The 22279-nt window shown below is 42.8% G+C and overlaps 1 protein-coding gene across 2 annotated transcripts in view; it reads right to left on the bottom strand.

Annotated features, from left to right (window-relative positions):
- Nucleotides 1-1029: 1029 nt before the first annotated feature.
- The window catches only part of DRAM1 (DNA damage regulated autophagy modulator 1), a 45396-nt gene continuing 24146 nt past the window's right edge, over nt 1030-22279 (bottom strand). For both annotated transcript variants that reach the window (XM_003907045.4, XM_009181538.4), the window contains exons 3-7: nt 21419-21561; nt 14771-14948; nt 10417-10475; nt 4354-4446; nt 1030-3441 (exon numbers count right to left, since the gene is read on the bottom strand). In XM_003907045.4, coding sequence (XP_003907094.1) covers nt 3397-3441; nt 4354-4446; nt 10417-10475; nt 14771-14948; nt 21419-21561 — 518 coding nt within the window. In that variant the 3' untranslated portion in view covers nt 1030-3396. The remainder of the gene's footprint in view (nt 3442-4353; nt 4447-10416; nt 10476-14770; nt 14949-21418; nt 21562-22279) is intronic.

Below are 22279 nucleotides of genomic sequence, written 5' to 3'. Positions count from 1 at the left end.
GTCATGGGCATGTGGTTGGAACTGTTGAGAAGTCCTTTCTTTCCCCTTCTTTTTCTGGATGATGTGTGTCTGGGGGTTGTAGATGCCCTCTCACTTCCACCAGGGGAAAGCCTGCTTGAGAATGAAGCCAGCTGAGAGGAGGAAAGAGAAGATGGAGTCCTAATGGCACATTTAGATCCAGCCACCCATAAAGCCAGTTCCACTCCTGAATGTCTCAGTTACTTGAGGCAATATAGATTCCCTTTTCCTCTTCTTGTTGGATTTCTGATTCCCTTTTCTCCTTCTTGTTGGATTTCTGATCTCTTCATCTCTCAATCTTGACTGACATAAACTTCTGATGCTAACGTTTGAGAATCTACGAAGATGAACCAATCGTGCCCACATGGAAAACTACATGAATTAAGAAAGCATAAGGTTTAAATCGTAATCATACCTTTATGAAGTCCAAATGGATCTGTAGTCCCAGCACTTTGGGAGGCCGAGGCGGGCGGATCATGAGATCAGGAGATCAAGACCATCCTGGCTAACACGATGAAACCCCGTCTCTACTAAAATACAAAAAATTAGCCGGGCGTGGTGGCAGACGCCTGTAGTCCCAGCTACTCGAGAGGCTGAGGCAAGAGAATGGCTTGAACCCGGGAGGCGGAGGCTGCAGTGAGCCTAGATTGCGCCACTGCACTCCAACCTGGGCAACAGGACGAGACTAAAAAAAAAAAAAAATTAAAATTAAGAAATATTTCATTTCATTTAACTCTTTCAGCCATGAGGTCCAAGGAAATGCAAGTTCATGGAAATTAGAAATAATACCAAGATGTGAATAAGACCAGGTTTAGAGGTCACATGGAATCTGCTGAATATGGTTGTCTGGAGTGATTTTCTGGCCTTCTCAGTTTGCCAAGACAGGTGTACATTTGGTCTAGCTCATGTAGCAATGTCTGTGGTAACTGTCCAGGTTGAAGATAGTTGTCATAGAATGGGGATGTCCAAACAACTGAAATGTTTACAGTACACAAAGAAAAACAGTCAACATTACCAGGCGATGCAGACTATTTGTTTATTAAGAAACTAACTAGTAAAGCAGAGTAAATCCCATTCTATATTATAGCACTACAAACATCCTTAGTCATTCCTTCCTTCATTCATTCATTCATTCGTTCATGCATGCATGCGTTCAGTGAGTATTAAGCACCTACAGTGTACCAGGAGGCACTGTGTTCATTGTGGCATTACAAAGATAAAGATCAAGGCACACTCTGCCCTCAAGGAGCTCCCAATCTAATTGTGCAGAGAGATGTGAAAATGAAGCATGAATATCCATCGTGAGGAGTACTGAGAACAAAAGTCTGCTCGAAGTGAGGCAGAACCATGGATTCATTCCACCACAGGTCCCATGGGAAAGGTATGTGGCATTTCTGTTCCTCTTCAGAATAATGAATGCTTGACATAGCGTTCGTCACTGTCTTTCAGTTCCAGTGTTACAAAGGGGATCCCCAGCATTACAACAAGTCACAGTGAACCCAGAAATGATTAGCATTCTATTTATTTATTTATTTATTTGAGACAGGGTCTTGCTCTGTTGCCCAGACTGGAGTGCACTGACATGGCTCACTGCAGCCTCAACCTCCTGGGCTCAGGTGATCCTCCCACCTCAGCCTCCCAAGTAACTGGGACTCCAGGTACATGCCACCACACCTGGCTAATTTTTGTATTTTTGTTGTAGGGATTTTGCCACGTTTCCCAGTCTGGACTCAAAGTCCCAGGCTCAAGCGATCCTCTTGCCTGGGCCTCCCAAAGTGCTGGGATTACAGGTGTGAGCCACCACACCCAGCCAGCATTCTTAATGTTTGCTTACAAAGGTGTTTCTCTGTCAAACTCTTCCATTCACTTAAAGAAAACCATTTATGGTGCATCTTAAAGAAAGCATCCTTACGTTTGCCTTTTATTGCCAGATTTCTCTACTCAGCCTTATTAAAGGGCCTACATGGCAGTGGTAGGGGTGCGGGACGTGTTCTAACAACATATGCTAAACACGTAGAGGGGAGACAGCTTGCCATTGCAGAGGTACCTGACTGCCACTGAGCCTCACCCCTATACTCACCCAACAAATAGTTAATGAGGAGCTACCCCCAACTCCTACACCCCCATGCCCTCTGAAGCTGTCTACATGGGCTGCTCTGCCCTTGGCATGTGCCCTTGAGGGCTGATCCCACTTGGCCACACATGGGTTTATGCTCTAGGGTCTTTGAAAGACAGAATTCCTGCTCTTCACCTTTCAGGCCTAAGCCGTAACATTTCAAGGGCTGCTTCCTCCTCTGGAATAACTTGCTTTTTATTGGCCATTCATGATTTGGGTGAAAAGACGGAGTCTGTAGTTCTTGCTTAATACAATGGGCTTGACTCATATTTCCTATAGTGTTGAGGGACATCCAGTCACAGGCATGAAAAGGAGGAGCATATAAATAGCACCCTCACCCAGAAGTTCTTCTTGGCTGCCCCTTTCTCCTTTCTCCTTGTCTCGCTCTTGGGCCTTTGTTCTCTTTGCCACATTTACTGGCATGAAATGAATTTGAGATGTGAGTTTCAGTTCTGAGTCAGACTACATATCAAGTTGTGCCAAAAACAATAAAGGGTGGCTTTCACCTGACTTACTGAAACCATTCCACCTGTAATTACACTCACTACGAATGGTCAGTTAGCAGCGAGAGCAAAAGGTGCGGCCTCATGAGCAGGGAGAAACAAGGTGGGTGGCAGAATTTCAAAACCAAGGTCTTCCATATTCACTTAGAGTTACTGTGTACATGGTGGTATAAAGGCCTCTCAGTTGAAGCACTTTGCTTAGTTCGGCTAAAAATCAGTATCTTAGTGTTAATGTATTAACTAAATTTTTATGATTTGGGTATATGATCTTTATAAATTGAATTTTATAAATGCTCTTATGATAAAAAAAATTATACATTTCATTCATTAAGAATAAAATTTACAAATGAATATCCCCTGATTTCACTTTGTAACAAATGTACTGAACCTAAATTACTCATTTAATGTATTTCCATAAATCGCACACAAATTAAAAAAAACGACAGAATCTGTACAAAAATAAGAGCTCTCCATTTTTTTGTAACACCTTATTTTTTCTGTATATGAATTTGTTAATATAAAAAAATCTACTTAGAAAATTATAAAAACATCACTACAGTGTCGTAAGGCTGTACATTCTCTAGGAAACACATCTTTAGAAATAGTACAACTATTAGGAACTCTTAACGAAATTCAAGTCCTGGATGTGCTGCAGATGCATCCCAATAATCAGGGCGGCCTCAAAACCCTGTCTGTCCTCTGTAGCACTTCTAGAAATGTCCTGCAACATTCACTGAGTGAGATCAAATTCTTCTTTCTTCAAAGATCACCATTGATTTCTGTGGATATCCTTAGGGTGACACTCTATTTTAAAAAATGAAAGAAAAATGTTTAAAAGAAGTTAAACAATCCCAGCGTTGACGATGACATTTCCAACAGCTTTGCACCACCTAAGGAATGATCTCTCTCTGTGGTTTGTGCTATCCTTGAGTCAGGTCCTAAACAATTTTCTTGGCTTTCTATATCCTTTGAGCTAATAATTCACTTGTCTCAAAATGTAAGATTTTTCCTGTGGACAAATCTGATGTAGTCCCATCTTCTATCTGCTTTGGGAATATTTTTTGAAGAACACTTTTATTTTTTATTTATTCATTTATTTATTTATTTTGAGACAGAGTCTCGCTCTTGTTGCCCAGGCTGGAGTGCAATGGTATGATCTCAGCTCACCGCAACCTCCGCCTCCCAGGTTCAGGTGATTCTCCTGCCTCAGCCTCCTGAGTAGCTGGGAATACAGGCATGTGCCACCACCCCCAGCTAATTTTGTATTTTTAGTAGAGATGGGGTTTCTCCATGTTGGTCGGGCTGCTCTCGAACTCCCGACCTCAGGTGATCCGCCTGCCTAAGCCTCCCAAAGTGCTGGGATTACAGACATGAACCACCGCATCCGGCATACTTTTATTTTTTAAAAAGATATATTTACTTTCTATTATTTGGAACTAGTAAGTGAGACCTCCTAAAAGAAAACAAGCAGGATTTATGACTATTAACATCAAACAGCAGAGGACATATGAAAATTTCATTGGTGGGAGAGCTATTAAAGATGCCTCCCATTGGGAAGAAGCTAATACATGAAGTTGCACAATCCTTACATATTTTTGTCAAACACATTAAAGATAAAAAGAAAGTGCTCTTTTTAAAAATGCAAAATGTCTTCTGCAAATTTGTACAAATCCCAATTGTCAGCAATTTAAAACATTTGAATTGATAAACACTTACCTGGAAATCTTGGATGAAAGTTAGGAAGTAGAAAATAAAACCAAAGGCCACTGTCCATTCACAGATCGCACTCACTACGTGATATACATAATCCTAATGCCAATAAAAAAGAAACAGAATTTAGCCTAAAAGACTCCCTTTTATGTACATACTGAAATACAATGAGGAGGTTCAACCAAAGGAAAAAGCTGTCCAGTGAGCATAAGTCAGAACTTTGAGGATATAAGGTAAGCACAACCATGTTACTAAGTGTCAGGGCACCTGCCCACTGAGAATGTGAAGGCAGATATTCCAAAGTTCTTTCTGGCTCCCACAAACTCTCGTTTTAAGATTAGTTTGCCATTTCAAAAGGCAGACTAAGGACTACAAAATGGCTGAGACTGGGAAGCAAATTTGGACACAACAGAAGAAAGAACTTTCCACACAAGGCATGACTTGGTCTCCCTCCGCTGAGAATCCCTAAATGTAAGGGCATGCTTAACTAGCACTCTCGCGGTTGCTCCAGAGAATGTGTGTACACATCTAGGTGAACCTGGCCAACTAGTCCCCTAGGTTTTGTGTTTCCCTGTTTATATAGAAATGATCATTCAGAAAATAGTTCTGCTTAATATCATAAGGTAAATACAGCTACAAAGAAACTGCTAATAATGGACATCCACAGGTATACAGAAATGATCATTCAGAAAATAGTTCTGCTTAATATCATAAAGTAAATACAGCTACAAAGAAACTGCTAATAATGGACATCCACAGGTTAACTGCATATCTTCTTGGAGTCAAGAATGAGAGAATGGAAGCCAAGGAGAATGGCTTCAATCAGATGGTCCAAACTCAGTTGCCTATGGAGGCCAGAAAATTAGCAATAATAAATAAAACTGGTGGTTGTGAAAAGAGAGGGAAGTTAGGGAGCCCACGCCTCATCAGCTCAATTCCATGAGAAAATAATACACTACTGCTGCTTTCAAAGAGGTTTAAAAAAAAAAAAAAAAAACACCGTGTGTCTGTCTGTGTGTGCTATCTCCTGATTTTTCAGTGCTGGAAACTAATTTTGAAACTCTGTTGCAGTGGCTCACACCTGTAATCTCAGCACTTCAGAAGCCTGAGGCAGGAGGATCACTTGAGCCCAGGAGTTTGAAACCAGCCTGGGCAACATAACGAGACAAAAAATAATTAGCTGGCGTGGTGGCCTGCGCCTGCAGTCCCAGCTACTTGGGAGGCTGAAGTGGGAGGATCACTTGAGCCTGGGGTATAGAGGTTGCAGTGAACCATGATTGCGTCACTCTACTCCAACCTGGGTGACAGAGCGAGACTCTATCTCAAAAAAAATAATAATAACAAAATAAAAATAAATAAAACTTTAAGTCAAAAATGCACGTCTGCATTCTGACATTAGCTCACATGCCAAATGAGGCCTGGGGACTGTCAGTGTGCCCTCTCTGATTTCCTACATTACTTTCTGCTTTGCTGAAACGAGGAGCTACCCCTAACTCCCTAAACCCCCATGCCCTCCAAAGCTGTCTACACGGGCTGCTCTGCCCTTGGCATGTGCCCTTGAGGGCTGATCCCACTGCTGCTCTGCCCCAAACTGCTGTAGGCTGCAAGGGTGAGTAATGTGCTGGATCACAGGGCAGTTCCATGGTTGACAGTTGTTTTCTTTGATCCTGTTTTCATCCAGACAGATCTAGAGGAGGCACACCAAGCCCTCCAAGCATCACTCTTCACTCTCCTTGTCATGGTCACATCCACCCACTGTTCTCATGCTAGGTCACAGCGAGGAGAACCTGACCAGCCTACAGTAGGAGGCAGAGAACAGAGGCTTCCTCCTTTTGGTACCAGTACCAGGGGACCTGCCCCATCCCGTATCATTCCTGAACAAGGAAAATGGCTTCTAAAAACAAAGGCAGAACTTTGGGGGGAATTTCTTAAGTGTGATATTAATGAAAGTACATGGAACCAAGAGTCCTGAATGCAGGCAAAGCCCTAATATCCTTGCTATGTGAAATGAGACAGTGATATTATAATTATCACCCCCCACCACCACCACCAAGTAAGTCACTGCACATAAATGCGCTGTGAAAGCTGTAAACCACTACACAGAAGTCTGGGGCAGTACCTAAATGATTATTCAGTGAATTAATGTAAAGGGATTTTTTTTTACATTCTTTGATATTAGGAACAGAAGGAAATGCAAGAGTGGCACAGTCATTTATGGAGTGAACAGAAAATCATGTACTTTTCACATTTTTAAGATAGAAAGTGGAATATAACAGATTTTTAACTGCCTGGAAATAAACTTCGTAAGCCCTGTCCGGCAGCGGGTTTGTGGTAGAAGGTCTCCCCCGAGTGGCTGAAAAGTAAAGTACACCTGAGCTGCTCCGCTACGCGGTCTCACTTTCGGAAAGAGGTTCTCACCAATGGAAAGAGGAACTGAACCCCCTTCGCATGATGGGGCTAATTCCCCACATATAAGACAAAAAAAAAAAAAAAAAAAAAAAAAAGCTGCCTTTTGTCTAGGTCTAACCTATTGGCTAATTTGACCATTTTAAGGTTACATTTTAAAGAAGCCCTTTTTAAATCTTTTTCTTTCTTTCTTTCTTTCTTTCTTTTTTTTTTTTTTTTTTTGAGATGGAGTCTCACTCTTGTTGCTCAGGCTGGAGACCATTAGCATGACCTCAGCTCACTGCAACCTCCAACTCTCCAACTCCTGGGCACAAGCGATTCTCCTGCCTCAGCCTCCCAAGTAGCTGGGACTACAGATGTGTGCCACCACACCTGTCTAATTTTTTTTTTCTTTTTTTTTTAAGTAGAGACAGGGTTTCACCATATTGGGCAGGCTAGTCTTGAACTCTGACCTCAAGTGATCCACCTGCCTCGGCCTCCCAAAGTGCTGGGATTACAGGCATAAGCCACCGTGCCCAGCCAAGAAGCACTATTTGATCTCTTGTCTGGATCATTCTCTTCCTCACCATCTTCTGTCTCTCTCTTGTCTTGGCAGGCTTCCATCACCTGCCAGAGTTCTTCTTTGGAAATCCTGCTGTCCCCTCTAGCCACCCTGGTGTTTCTCCTTTACCTCTTACCTCCAGTCCAGAACAGGACTCAATAAACATTTGGTTGACAGCTGAATGAATGAACCATCCCTCTCACTATTTAACTTCTTGCCATTGACTTCTAACCTTGGCATTTTACTGAAACTACTTTTTGACAAGCATCACTGACTCCCTTATTGCCCAAATTGAGGGACTTCATTCCTAAAGGTTGTTCAGCTGCGTGTGCCATGGTTAGCCACTTCCCTTGCCTTTGAAAAATGTCCTTCCCTTAGTCTCTGGGATCGTATGTCCTCTCATTCCATCATTAGGATTAATTGCTATTGCTTCTGCATTTCCACATTGTGTTGTCTGAAGTCCAGTTCAGCATTTTTTAATTCTTCAAAGTATTACGTTTAGCCACTGACAACTGGCTGTTTGCTCCTCTGAACTATAAAATCCCTCAGGATCCTCTATCCCATGGCCACCCTGCGCTCTACAATCTTTCACAGTCTTGCGTGTGGTAGGGACTCATCAATGAGGTCTACCATACAACACAAGTCTAGTTCTTCTCGCTGGTCCATGATCCTTTTACTTCTCCTTTGCTGGAGGTACTCTTCTGCCTGATCCTTGAGGGAAAGAATCTTCTGTTGGTCTCTCACTAACTCTTCTTTCCTGGGGCATCCTTGATTCTCCTATAAGGCATCTAGATGAACCCCTACTACAGGTATCTAATAGAATGAGTTGATCTCAATGTCATACTTTTGGTTCCATGTGTTCTGATCCTTGGTCCAAAAAGTCCTGGTCTACCCCACACTGTTAACAACTCTACCCTACACTCTGACTCCCAGTCCCACCAGAAGTCTAGGACCACCTGGGTGCAAGCAATCCTTCCACCTCAGCTTCCCAAGTAGCTGGGACTACACGCGCGTGCCACAATGTCTGGCTAATTTTTGTAGAGACAGAGTCTTACTGTGTTACCCTGACTGGTCTTGATCTCCTGGACTCAAGCAATCTTCCTGCCTCAGCCTCCCAAAGTGCTGGAATTACAGGCATGAACCACAGCGCCTGGCCTAGGCCCATGTTTCGAACATCGATATATCATGATAACCTCAGAGTCATCAATTCTAACCAAACTCATCCACTTCCACCTACTAAATTATTTATCCCTGTTAGGGGCCTTATTTCTGGTCAAGGGAATAAATTCTTTGGTTCACCTAAGATAAAAACTTAGAAGTCACCTTTGATTCATCATGCCACTTCATTCTTGTGTTAGTCATTTGCCAACACCCATCAGATTGCCCCTATTTGAAATGTGAACTAGTAGAACTGTCTTCTCCTTACCTTCCTAATGCCAAGCTCTCCAAGCCATCCCAGGCATTGCTTCTGTCTAATGCTCATCTGATAATACTCTTTCTATTTGCTTTACTGTTCAAAAGTCTTCAGGCCGGGCGCAGTGGCTCATGCCTGTAATCCTAGCACTTTGGGAGACCGAGGCGGGGGGATCACAAGGGCAGAGATCGAGACCATCCTGGCTAACACATTTCATGAAACCCTATCTCTACTAAAAATACAAAAACTAGCTGGGCATGGTGGCGCGTGCCTGTAATCCCAGCTACTTGGGAGGCGGAGACAGGAGAACTGCTTGAACCAGAGAGGCAGAGGTTGCAGTGAGCCAAGATTACGACATTGCACTCCAGCCTGGGCAACAAGGGCGAAACTCCATCTCATGAAAAAAAAGTCTTCAAAATCTTACTCTGGTCACCTATGTCAAGTACAAGCCTCTCTGCCTGCCTCTTACAGCCACTACACCCTTGCACAATTATCCCTGGCTGCAGCAATTTCTCACTCTATCCTGAAATGAACTATACACCACACTGGAGCTGGTATCGTCCTCTCTACTTAACATTTCACGCTCCCTTTGGCCACCAAACACCTTCATTCATGCTCTTTTACTAAGGATAGATAGTTGAAGTGTTTAAGAAAGAAATTAGAGGCCAGGTGCGGTAGCTCATGCCTGTAATCCCAGCACTTTGGGAGGCCGAGGCAGGCGGATCATGAGGTCAGGAGATCGAGACCATCCTGGCTAACATAGTGAAACCCTGTCCCTACTAAAAATACAAAAAATTAGCTGGGCGTGGTGGCAGGCGCCTGTAGTCCCAGCTACTTGGGAGGCTTAGGCGGGAGAATGGTGTGAACCCGGGAGGCAAAGCTTGCAGTGAGCCGAGATTGTGCCACTGCACTCCAGCCTGGGTGGCAGAGCGAGACCGTCTCAAAAAAAAAGAAAAAGAAAAAGAAAAAAGAAAAAGAAAGAAAAGAAATAAATTAGAGGGCTGGGTGCGGTGGGTCACGCCTATAATCCCAGCACTTTGGGAGGTCGAGGTAGGAGGATCACTTGAGGCTAGGAGCTCCAAACCAGCCTGGCCAACATGGGAAAAACCCTGTCTCTACTAAAAATACAAAAATTAGCCAGGCATAGTAGCGCACACCTGTGGTTCCAGCTACTCAGGAGGCTGAGGCACAAGAATCGCTTGAACCCAGGAGGCAAAGGTTGCAGTGAGATGAGATCATGCCACTTCACTCCAGCCTAGGTGTCAGAGCTGTCTCAGAAAAAACAAAACCAAAAATTAGCTGGACCTGGTGGCGGGCGCCTGTAGTCCCTCCCACCTACTTGGGAGACTGAGGCAGGAGAATTGCTTGAGCCTGGGAGGCAGAGGTTGCAGTGAGCCAAGATTGCACCACTGCACTCCAGCCTGGGCAACACAGCAAGACTCTGTCCCCCCCCAAAAAAAAGAAGAACAAAGAAAGAAATTAGGAACTCAAAATTTTGAATATAATTCCAGAAAGCATTTGGAATTACCCTGATAGTTAATTACTACACACTGCCAAGTGATTGGACAGTAAATTGATTACATACCATGTTTACTTCACATTTTGCAACTTGTTCTAAAAAATGGCAGTGATCTTCCCTAGACCTAGCCTAGCCACAACCTCACACAACCACGTCCAACAGCCACATTCATGACAACTTAAATGTTACCTTTTCTCTTGGATTCCACTCCAGCTTGGTTATGGAAATTAGTGAAGCACAGACAATCACTGAAAAGGGAAAACAGTTAAGGAAACTACAGCACACAACAGTTCCTTTAATGTTAAGACTAGATTATCCTCCCAATAATATAATCATTACACAGTGTTAGAATGTTAATACCAACATTTCTATCATCAATTAAAATGTTAATACCAACATTTCTACCATCAAACCAGTTATATTAGCTTCTTATAAACTCAAACTTTAAATTCAATGATGAAAGTTAAATCACAACATGGAAATACCTTCACAATAGTTTTCCAGTGTGTATAGTAAAATTTATTAAAATTTGAGGCTATATTTTGCACAACCCTGCATGTTTCTGGATCTTCCCACTTAAACTAGCTGTTTAAATTTGGTCAAAATGACTGACGCAGCAGTCCAAGATGGTTCTTTTTGAGTACTTCCCACTGAATAAAAATACTTTTTCTCTAAAATACTATTTTCCTTTTTTTTTTTTTTTTTTTTTTTTTGAGATAGAATCTCACTCTGTCACCCAGGCTGGAGTGCAATGGCGCGATCTCGGCTCACTGCAAACTCCGCCTCCTGGGTTCAAGCGTTCTCCTGCCTCAGCCTCCTGAATAGTTAGGATTACAGGCGCCCACCACCATGCCTGGCTAATTTTTTTGTATTTTTATTAGAGACAGTGTTTCGCCATGTTGGTCGGGCTGGTCTTGAACTCCTGACCTCATGTGATCCGCCCGCCTCGGCCTCCCAAAGTGCTGGGATTACAGGCGTGAGCCACTGTGCCTGGCCTAAAATACTATTTCCAAGGTAACAGCTTTAAGGAAAATTTTAAATTCCAAAGTGCCAAGGCTCATATACAAAAATAAGCTACAGAAATTCAAACTATTAGCTTTAAAAAACAGACTTCTGTTGGGTAATTGGGTATAAGGTGAGCCCTTCCTTCCTGGCCCAAAGATCTGGCAAATCAAAGAGATTCGCCCCATATCAGACCTCAGGGATGACTGACACACGCCTACAGTCCAGCCTAATAATGCCAGGGGCTAAGGCTCCTATCCTCATGAGCAATACATCTCAATCAGGATTAGCCACATTTCAAGTATGCAAAAGCCACATGTGGGTACCATGTTGAACCAACAGCTCTAGCAAGACAAAGTGGAGGAGGATAATCCAGCCAAGTAGAGATTGGGTAAGAACAGAGGACAAGAAACAGCCAAGCCTGAGGGAAAAGCCGTAAAAACAAGGATGAAGAAATAGGAGGTCTCAGATCATGGGTCTCATGCAGAGGAACCTGGACTTTATGCTGTTGGTGACTTCTGTGAAGGCTTTCAGAAGCTTTAGAAGTCAGGCGCAAGACAGATAATTCATCAGGAAAGGTTTAGAAGCAGGATTCTAATGTCGCCTCACTAGGTGCCTCGGTTTCTTTGGTAGTCAAATGAGGCTATTACACAGAAATATTGCAGTAAGAAGAAACCAGGACATTTTAAAGATGCTTTCAATTCCAGTTTTTTTTTTTTTTTTTGAGACGAAGTCTCACTCTGTCACCTGGACTGGAGTGCAGTGGCGCAATCTTGGCTCACTGTAACCTCCCACTCCCAGTTCAAGCAATTCTCCTTCCTCAGCCTCCCAAGTAGCTGGGACTACAGGCACACGCCACCATGCCTGGCTAATTTTTCTATCTTTAGTAGAGATGAGGTTTCACCATGTTGGCCAGGTTGGTCTCGAACTCCTGACCTAGCCACCGCACCCAGTCTATTTAAAGATGCTGTAAATTCTTTGTAAGGAAATATAAATACCATGCTAATGTTTAAGACAGAAGATCTTTTCATATGGATGAATTCATTCAAGTTAATCTGAAATAGGGTCATAACCCCTTTCTGTGTGGGGCTGCTTCCTGTTGGCATGACCCATAATAAGAACTTCCTAGAGGCCAGGCGCGGTGGCTCATGCCTGTAATCCCAGTACTTTGGGAGGCCGGGGCCGGTAGATTATCTGAGCTCAGCAGTTTGAGACCAGCCTGGCCAACATGGTGAAACTCCGTCTCTACCAAAAATATGAAAAGTAGCTGGGTGTGGTGGCAGGCACCTGTAATCCCAGCTACTAGGGAGGCTAAGGCAGGAGAATGGCTTGAACCCGTGGAGGTTGCAGTGAGCCGAGATCGCACCACTGCACTCCAGCCTAGATGACAGAGCGAGACTCTGTCTCAAAAAAAAAAAAAAAAAAAAAAAAAAGAACTTCCTAGAAATGAGAATTATTAGTAAGTGAAACTCTGAGGCCTGAAATGCTTATTTCGCTAAAACTCTCTGACTTTGATATCTAGAGATCTGTTTCCAAAGTTGGAAGCAATGGAAGTTTTCCTGCATCAAGAAACTTTGCTTGTAACACTACAACCACTATTATGAATTTTACAACTAACACAAGATTAAAAAGTTGAAGGAGATATATTCAAAGAGACAGTGTTCCTTTAATCTACAAGTAAGACAAGGAATTTGAGAAGCAACTATCTTAGGAACAGGGTATATATTTTGTTGGTAAATCTCTTGGTACTAGGATTTGGCTACTCTGTGTTTAGAAATTTTGTAATTAAAAATGTCCTTCCCTAAGATGGAAAAACCCAAAATCATGCTTAGACTTCACATTTTGTAGTTTCTATTTTAGAAAAGAAACACAAAGCTTAATATTTAGAAGCAAGTGACGTGTTTTCACTCCATCTTGCCCACTTTATACCGTAACTCAACCCAGACTAACAAAATTGTCGCCCATAACATATTTCCGATTTTCCTACAATCTGACATTAGTCATCATTGTTTAATGACCCTGAAGCTTGCTCTGATATGACTACAGATGGTATTTTGAAAGATGGGGAATTCTGCAACTCTTTAAGACCATGGCTTTTTTTCTTTGTTAGTACTTCATTAAAGAAAAGAAAAAGGGAAAGAAAGAAAAAGCTTTCATTTCCTCTAAATCAGAATCTACAAGCATGCTAAATTTATATCTTCATTTCCTTTCAGATTGCTGAGTTAGAAAATAAAATGGATTTCATTTTGAAAATGAAATTAGTGACTATAAAAAGAAAAGGCTAAACATTTTAATTTACTCAGTAATAAGTGATCTAGAGGCTTTTAAAAATCTCTTCACATGAATGAGTAAACCAAACTGTCTTGCCACCTACGTGCAGGGAGGGGGAGAGTTTAGCCTTGAGGGACTTCGTGGGGCTATTACTTTGAGTACAATATCAATATTTGTCTTTAGCCAAGCACTACAAAGAAAAATAAATATTTTCATATGGCTCATGAAACTGGCCCTGTGAGAAGGAAAGTAAACAGAAACTGAAGTGTTCCTACATTTTCCACCCTTCTTTCACACCATTCTTCCCCCCAAAGAGACTTTTGATCTAACTAGACAATGTTGAGACATTTTCTTAATGAGCTGCACTTTTTTTTTTTTTTGAGACGAGTTTCGCCCTGTTGCCCAGGCTGGAGCTAGATCTCGCTCACCTCAACCTCCACCTCCCAGGTTCAAGCGATTCTCCTGCCTCTGCCTCCCAAGTAGCTGGGATTACAGGCATGCGCCACCATACCTGGCTAATTTTGTATTTTTAGTAGAGAGGGGGGTTTCTCCATGTTGGTCAGGCTGGTCTTGAACTCTCAACCTCAGGTGATCCACCCACCTCAGCCTCCCAAAGTGCTGAGATTACAGGCGTGAGCCACCGCACCCAGCTTGATCTATACTTTTATCCCAATTGTTTTTCTGAAAAATGTGGAAACTTGGTTGTTATCCTTTGCTTTTTTTTTTTTTTTTTTTTTTTTTTTTTGGTTGTGGGGAAGGGAAGTGTCAAACTTTGCTAAGAAACTGTGACAAAGATCCTTTGCTTTGCCGAACTTTAGTCAAGCTCCTGAAACTTCTCCTAGGTCCATCTGTGCACTTCCTTGTAAGATCCAGTTTCAGCAAAGAACCCCTGGCTAAGTCAGTTTAGCAAGGAACCCCCACCCTGATATCTGATCACACTCAATATCTGATTGGGTTCCTCCTCCACCACCCTTCTCAGGTGATGTCTGACCACATGGCCAGTACTCAACAAGAATCCTGTTAGGTTGGTTTAGCCAGAATCCCCCTCATCCTGGAGGTTTCCTTTTAGTACTTTTCCATCCACTGACCTCATCCTACTCCTTGGCTATAAATTCGCACTTGCCAAGGATGTTCAGAGTCGAGCCCCATCTCTTTACCCCGCTGTCAGACCCCATTGCAGTGGTCCCTACAAAGTCTTCATTACCCTTCTTTAACAAGTGTCATTGAATGTTTTATTCCTTTAACAAGGCACAAATGTGAAAAAGGATACTGGGGACGACAGCTGCGCAAGAAACGGCAGAGATGGCCATCCGTATGTGGCATGTCGAGAGACTGTTCCACTGGGGACACGATTTGTAAGAGATGATGGACTGTAGGAGCGTGTACACGACACCACAGACAAAGGCCAAAAGGGCGCCCCCGTCATGAACCACTGGCACAGCTAACTCCTGGAGAAAAAGTCACAAATGTGCGTTACTCTGGGTGGGTTTGTCAACATTGAGCCGCGAGCACTCTCACTCTGGGCTGCTTTGAGCCGTTGGTCATCACAGATGCACCATTCCTTGGAAAATGTGGCTGTCTGACTACCAAAAGAAAAGCCCTCCAGGTCCTGAAATTAATGCCAAAAAGTTGGTTGTTCCACAGCGAACCTGGGCTCATGGGACAAGGAAAGGTCTGCCTTAGAAGTGGGAGGGTTGGATATGGTGGGCTTCGGAGTCTGGTACAACTGCATTAAAAGTCCTGACTCCACCATGAGGCTCTGTGACGTTACTGCAAAGCCTCGATTTCCGTATCTAAAAACGGGCATAATCATCTCCGTCTTGCGTGTTTGCAGTGAAGATTATAGGATACATATCAGATACAATTTTCTTTGGTTGTTGTTGTTTTTTGTTTTGTTTTGTTTTGTTTTTGAGACAGAGTTTCACTCTAGATGCCCAGGCTGGAGTGCAGTGACACAAACTCGGCTCACTGCAACCTCTGCCGCCCAGGTTCAAGCGATTCTCCTGCCTCAGCCTCCCAAGTAGCTGGGATTACAGGCACATGCCACCACGCCCAGCTAATTTTTGTATTTTTAGTAGAGATGGGGTTTTGCCACATTGGCCAGGCTGGTCTCAAACTCCTGACCTCATGATCCGCCCACCTCGGCCTCCCAAAGTGCTGGGATTACAGGCGTGAGCCACCGCACTCAGCTCTGCCTTTTTCGTTACAGAGATTTTTGTTTGATATAATCAGTAAACTTTGGTATGATTGAAAAAATGAAAAATACATGACTCGTTCCATGATGGTGCCAAGGGTGGTTTGGGGTTTTTAGGCTCCCTGCTCCCTGATAATCTCTACTCATCCCTCCCAAGGCACCTCAAATGAACACACCATCTAAGTAAAACCACTGCTTTTGTTACGCAGAGGCAGCTTCTTTTTCTTCTTCTTTTTTTTCTTTTTCTGTTGAGACAGGGTCTCACTCTGTTGCCTAGGCGGGAGTGCAGTGGCCTGATCATAGCTCACTGCATCCGTGAATTCCTGAGCTCAAGGGATACTCCCACCTCAGCCTCGCAAGTAGCTGGGACTACAGGCACATGCCACCACGCCCAGTTTAAGCTAATTATTTTTTCAAAGGCAGCTTCTAAACAAGTTCCGTGTCCCCACCATCCTGTAACCAGCCATTTCAACCAGAAGGCAGCCCCTATGCCAGTCTAGGCAGAAAGTCGGTGCAGACCCTGTACACACTCAGAATGCGCCTCACCTTCAGCTCCTTTCTCTTTTTTTTTTTTGAGACAGAGTCTTTCTCTGTCACCCAGGCTAGAGTGCAGTGGCAAGATCTCAGCTCATTGCAGCCTCCACCTCCCGGGTTCAAGCGATTCTCGTGCCCCAGCCTCCCAAGTAGTTGGGATTACAGGCGTGCACTACCACGCTGAGCTAATTGTTCTGTTTTCGGTAGAGACGGGGTTTCTCCATGTTGGCCAGGCTGGTCTCAAACTTCTGACCTCAGGTGATCCACCCACCTCAGCCTTCCAAAGTGCTGGGATTGTAGGCATGAGCCACCACATCCGGCCTTGGCTCCTTTCAAATGTGCAGTGGGCACCAACCTTCCAGGCGAGGAACATTTAGAGGGAACCACCGGGTCTCAGCTTAAACTTGAAAATGCAAGCTTTGCAAAGGGCAACTTAAAGTGTTGTCCAGGAGAGCCTGATTTTGGCCACAAGCCACCCCTTGGCCTCAGGTCACAGTGAACATACTCTTCCCCCAGCTTCCCTCTGACCTAGGCCACCTGGGCTTCCCCAGCACCACAATGTTTGCCATCCAGACAGTTCAACCTCAAGCTGGAGCACAAATGAACTGATATTAAATTTGCATTCTCCACATAAGAAAGGGAGGTGTAGGAAAAAAAACAGACATTTTAACTTATTTCTAAGGAAATATATTTCCTAGTATCAAACCTAGAAATAAGGGGAGAAATTCATTACGTGATTTGTGTTATATTCAAACATGACTGCACTGACTCTTCTACACATCATATAGTTTCTGTATACCTAAGATACCTTGCATGGGCCAGGTACTATGGCTCACACCTATAATCCCAACACTTTGGGAAGCCAAGGAAGGAGGATTGCTTGAACTCAGGAGTGTGAGACCAGCCTGGGCAACATAGCAAGTATTCATCTCCACTAAAATAAAAAAATCATGGTTAGGCATGATGGCTCACACCTGTAATCCCAGCACTTTGGGAGGCTGAGGCAGGTGGATTACAAGTTCAGGACTTTGAGACCAGCCTGGTCAACATGGTGAAACTCTGTCTCTACTAAAAATACAAAAATTAGCCAGGTGTGCTGGCGCATGCCTGTAATCCCAGCTACCAGGGAGACTGAGGCAGGAGAATTACTGGACCCCAGGAGATGGAGACTGCAGCGAGCCAAGATTGCATCACTGAACTCCAGTCTCGGCGACAGTGTGAGACTCCGTCTCTAAATAAATAAATAAATAAAATCAGACGGGCATGATGGTGCGTGCCTGTAGTCCCAGCTACTTGGGAGGCTGAGGTGGGAGAATCACTTGAGCTTGGGAGACCAAGGGTGAAATGGGCTATGATAGCATCACTGCACTCTAGCCTGGGCAACAAAGTGAGACCTTGTCTCAAAAAATAATATAAAAATAAATAAAAGACTGGGCACAGTGACTTATGTCTGTAATCTCATCACTTCGGGAGGCCAAGGCAGGTGTATCACTCAGCTCAGGAGTTCAAGATCAACCTGGGCAATGTGGTGAAACACAAGAAAAAAAGTGGAAAAAAAAAGAAAAAAAGAGGCAGTCACAATCTACAAAAACTATGAAAATTAGCTGGGCGTGATGGCATGAACCTGTAGTTTTAGCTACTTAGAAGGCTGAGGTGGGAGGATTGCTTGAGCTCACAAGGCAGAGATTGCAGAGAGCCGTGATCACACCACTGCACTCCAACCTGAGCAACAGATCAAGACCCTGTCTAAAAAAATAAATATAAAAATACAAATACAAATAAATAAGATTCCTAGCATGGGCATATAGATTCAGGGAAGTTATATATGAAAAATAAAATACAACAGAGTAAGGTGGCTTGTGCTTGTAATCCCAACACTTTGGGAGGCAGAGATGGGAAGATCACATGAGGCCAGGAGTTTAAGAACAGCCTCAGAAACATAGCAAGACCCCATCTCTACCAAAGTAAAAATAAAAATTAGCTGGGCATGGTGACGCACCCATAGTCTCAGTTACTCAAGAGACTGAGACAGGAGGAGTTCAAGGTTTATTCTAAGCGTTCAAGGTTATGATTGTGCTATTGCACTCCAGCTTAGGTGACAGAGCAAGACCCTTTCTCAATCAATCAATCAATCAAAAAATCAGAGAAATGATTTTTAGATCAGACATGAATTTTCCATAAAGTTAAAACCCGGCACTCTTTTTGGATTGCTTTTCAGAAACTCTCTTGGTAATTTAAAAGGTAATAACAACAAAAAAAAAGAATATGTGAATACTGACAGGGTTAAACCTTGGAAAGTTTCTTTTCTAAAAAGGAAACTTTAAAAATTTTTATTTTTAATTGACAAATAATAATTGTTTATAGGCCGGGCGCAATAGCTCACACCTCTCAGCACTTTGGGAGGCCGAGGTGGGCGGATCACCTGAGGTCAGGAGCTCAAGATATGCCCAGCCAACATGGCGAAACACCATCTCTACTAAAAAATACAAAAATTAGCTGAGTGTGGTGCCAGGTGCCTGTAATATCAGCTACTTGGGAGGCTGAAGCAGGGATATTTGCTTGAACTTGGGAGGCGGAGGCTGCAGTGAGCCAAGATCGCGCTGCTGCACTCCAGCCTGGGCGACAGAGCGAGACTCCATCTCAAAAAATAATAATTGTTCATATTTATGAGGCTTGTAGGGGGGTGTGTGTGTGTGATTCCAGAGGCATGGTATCCCTTTGTTGCCCTATGTTGCCCAGACTAGTCTCAAACTCCTCGGCTAAAGCAATCCTCCTGCCTTGGCTTCCCTAAGTGCTGGGATTACAGGCATGAGCCACCACAACTGGCTGTAGATGTTTTGATGTATGCTTACACTGTGGAATGATTAAATCAAGGTAATTAATATATCAATCACCTCACATACTTATTCTTTTTTGTGTGATGAGAACATTTAAAAATCTACTGTTTTAGCAATTTTGAAATATACATTATTATTAACTATAGTCACCATGCTGTGCAGCAATAGATCTCCAGAATTATTAATTCAGTCTAACTGAAACTTGGTACCCTTTGACCAATACCTCCCCACTCCTCGTCTTCCTCTTCACTCCTGTAACACCATTCTACTCTCTCCTTCTGTAAGTCTGATTTTCTTAGATTCCACATATAAGTGACAGCATTCGGTATTTGTCCCTCTGTGACTGGCTTATTTCACTTAGCATAAGGTTCTCCAGGTTCATCCACGTTGCCACAAATGACAGAATTTCAAAAAGAAAACTTTCTGAGGGAAAATAAAGTATTGACAGAAGTTAGTGAGGACACACCAAAAAGTAGCCATCTCACCCACCCATTTGGGAAAAAGATTATCTGTGAAATTCTCAAAAATGTGATTTACTGCAACTCAAGAAAAATCATCATGGCTGGGTGCGGTGGCTCACGCCTGTAACCCCAACACTTTGGGAGGCCAAGGCAGGCAGATCACTTGAGGCCAGGAATTCAAGACCAGCCTGGCCAACATGGTGAAACCCTATCTCTACTAAAAATACAAAAATTAGCTGGACATGGTGGTGGGTGCCTGTAATCCCAGCTACTCGGTAGGCTGAGTCATGAGAATCACTTGAACCCAGGGCGGACGTTGCAGTGGACCAAGATCGCACCACTACACTCTAGCCTGGGCGACAGAGCGAGACTCTGTCTCTACCAAAAAAAAAAAAAAAAAAAAAAAGTCACACTCTCTCTTGCCCTCACATCTCAAAATCCTCCTGAGTTGGCTCAAGTTGGTTTGCTCCTGGCATGACGAAAATGAATTACGGGATACCAAACAAGGAAGTTGTAAAGATACAGTTATCGGAACAATGACAAGTCAAACACTTCGCTCCTTGGGAAGTTAAGATTCTATTTCTGGTTTTTGTGAAGATTTAATCACATCATTGAAGACTTAAGGAGAACCAAAAGTTGAAATTATTTAACCACTTAAGTTTTCTTCTTAAAGTCAGCCCTTACACGGTTTAAAAACTGACATCTGTATCTCTTATGATGTGGTTACTCAGAGGATAAAGTGATAGATCTATACTAGCCCCCATTAAACCATAACCACACTGTACTAGACAAATGATATAATGCTAGGTCTTCCTTTTCATAGTTTTTGTGTGTGCGTGCTTCCTGATGGTAGAACTATGTATCGTGTACTTGCTTTTTTTTGTCACAGGTATTTCTTCATGTTGGCATTAAGGACAGCTCTCACGGGCTCTAGGAAGGTGACTTCAATTCAAAGCCCACCTCTGCCACGCATTATTCATCTAATCTTGGGAAAGTATTAACCTCTCTAGGCCTCCATTTTACCATTGATAAATGGGGAAAATAATAGTGCCTATCTTACAAGGCTTTTATTATAATTGTCTGAGTTAAAATATGGAATATTTTCATAAACATGTGTCACAGGAAAATTTCAATAAATGTTTGTTGTTATGAAAAACAAAATGCATACTGTCATATAAATATAAGGAAATGTCACCGAGAGCCTCCTCTTTGAATACCAGAGGTTTAAACGGTAGAATTGGTAAACACATACAAATATTTTCACACTGTTAATAAAATCATCACAGTAGCTGAAGTAGCTCTCCCAACACATCAAACCACATCAATGAGAACATGGAGCAATGCAAAGCCCAAGGCCTCCTCTGAATCACGCACTCTCTCATAAATATGCAAATGTGCACCCCATTTCTCCCAAGTACCAGAACTCACTTTCAAATGCTTTTTTTTTTTTTTTGATATGGAGTCTTGCTCTGTCGAGTGCAGTGGCACGATCTCGGCTCACTGCAACCTCCACCTGCCAGGTTCAAATGATTCTCCTGCCTCAGCCACCTGAGTAGCTGAGATTACAGGCATGCACCACCACACCTGGCTAATTTTGTATTTTTAGTAGAAATGGGGTTTCACCATGTCGGTCAGGCTCGTCTTGAATCCCTGACCTCATTATCAAACTCGGCTTCCCAAAGTGCTGGGATTACAGGTGTGAGTCACCACGCTTGGCCCTGACTTCCAAATGTTAAAGGTTTGTTTTTAAAAAGCAAACTAACCCACTTATTGTAAACTCATCAAGCATTTAATAGCTATAATGGCATAAGTGTGCCTCTTGCATTTCTGCTACTCTCCTCAGACACATGCGCTCCACCACTCCTCCTAACTGAAAAAGCTCCAGGTTATACCTGAAAATTGGCGACAATGCCCATTCCGAAACATCCCACCAATCCAAGGACTAAAGACACCAAGTTAAAAACAGGAGTGCTGAAATAGCAGGTTTGATTTTGCTTCTCTACTATTTTATATCTTGTATACATCGTGGCTGCACCTGAAAAAGAAGAGAACTTTGATGAATGTTCATAATTTGATTTATTTAGGATGAAAAACAAAAGAGGCTTTGTTTCACTTTTTAAAAATGTACCGATTGCAAGTCTCCCCACTTTCCCACCCCTGTCCCTCCTGACTCCATCTTACTCTCTCCGCATCATGAACAGACACACACACACACACACACACATACACACACATCTTGGCTGTTGTCCTTTTCATGTAAATGCTATTATAGTACATGTGTTACTCTGTGACTTGCTTTTTCCACTTAACAATGTACCGTGGAGATCTTTTCATGCAAGTACAAACAGATCTACTTCATTGTTTTCAGGGGTCTCATCATGGTCTATGGTATGAGATACTATATTTATTCCTCATTCTCCTAAGAATGAATTTTTACATTGTTTCCATGTTTTTCCTGCTACAAACAACACGCAATGACTATTCTTGTATATAAATCTTTGGACACACTTTCAGGTGTTTCTGAAAGACCAGTTCCTAGAAGTAATACTACTGGGTTAAAAAACTACACACAATAGAAACACCGCCAAATTGCTCCAGCCCGTTAACGATTCAGACTCCCACCAGCAGAATTTGCGAGCAAATTTTTATGCTTTTGTCTTTTCAATTACTATCAATCTAATAAATGAAAATGCAACTTAATTGGGTTAGTTTGCATTTCTCTGATCATTAGTGAGATTTAGCAACTTTCAGTA

The sequence above is a fragment of the Papio anubis genome, chromosome 9 (assembly GCF_008728515.1).
Source record: "Papio anubis isolate 15944 chromosome 9, Panubis1.0, whole genome shotgun sequence".
In the NCBI taxonomy this organism is placed as follows: Eukaryota; Metazoa; Chordata; class Mammalia; order Primates; family Cercopithecidae; genus Papio; species Papio anubis.
Note: the sequence above shows the minus strand (reverse complement) of the source record. Positions and strands in the feature narration are given on the sequence as shown.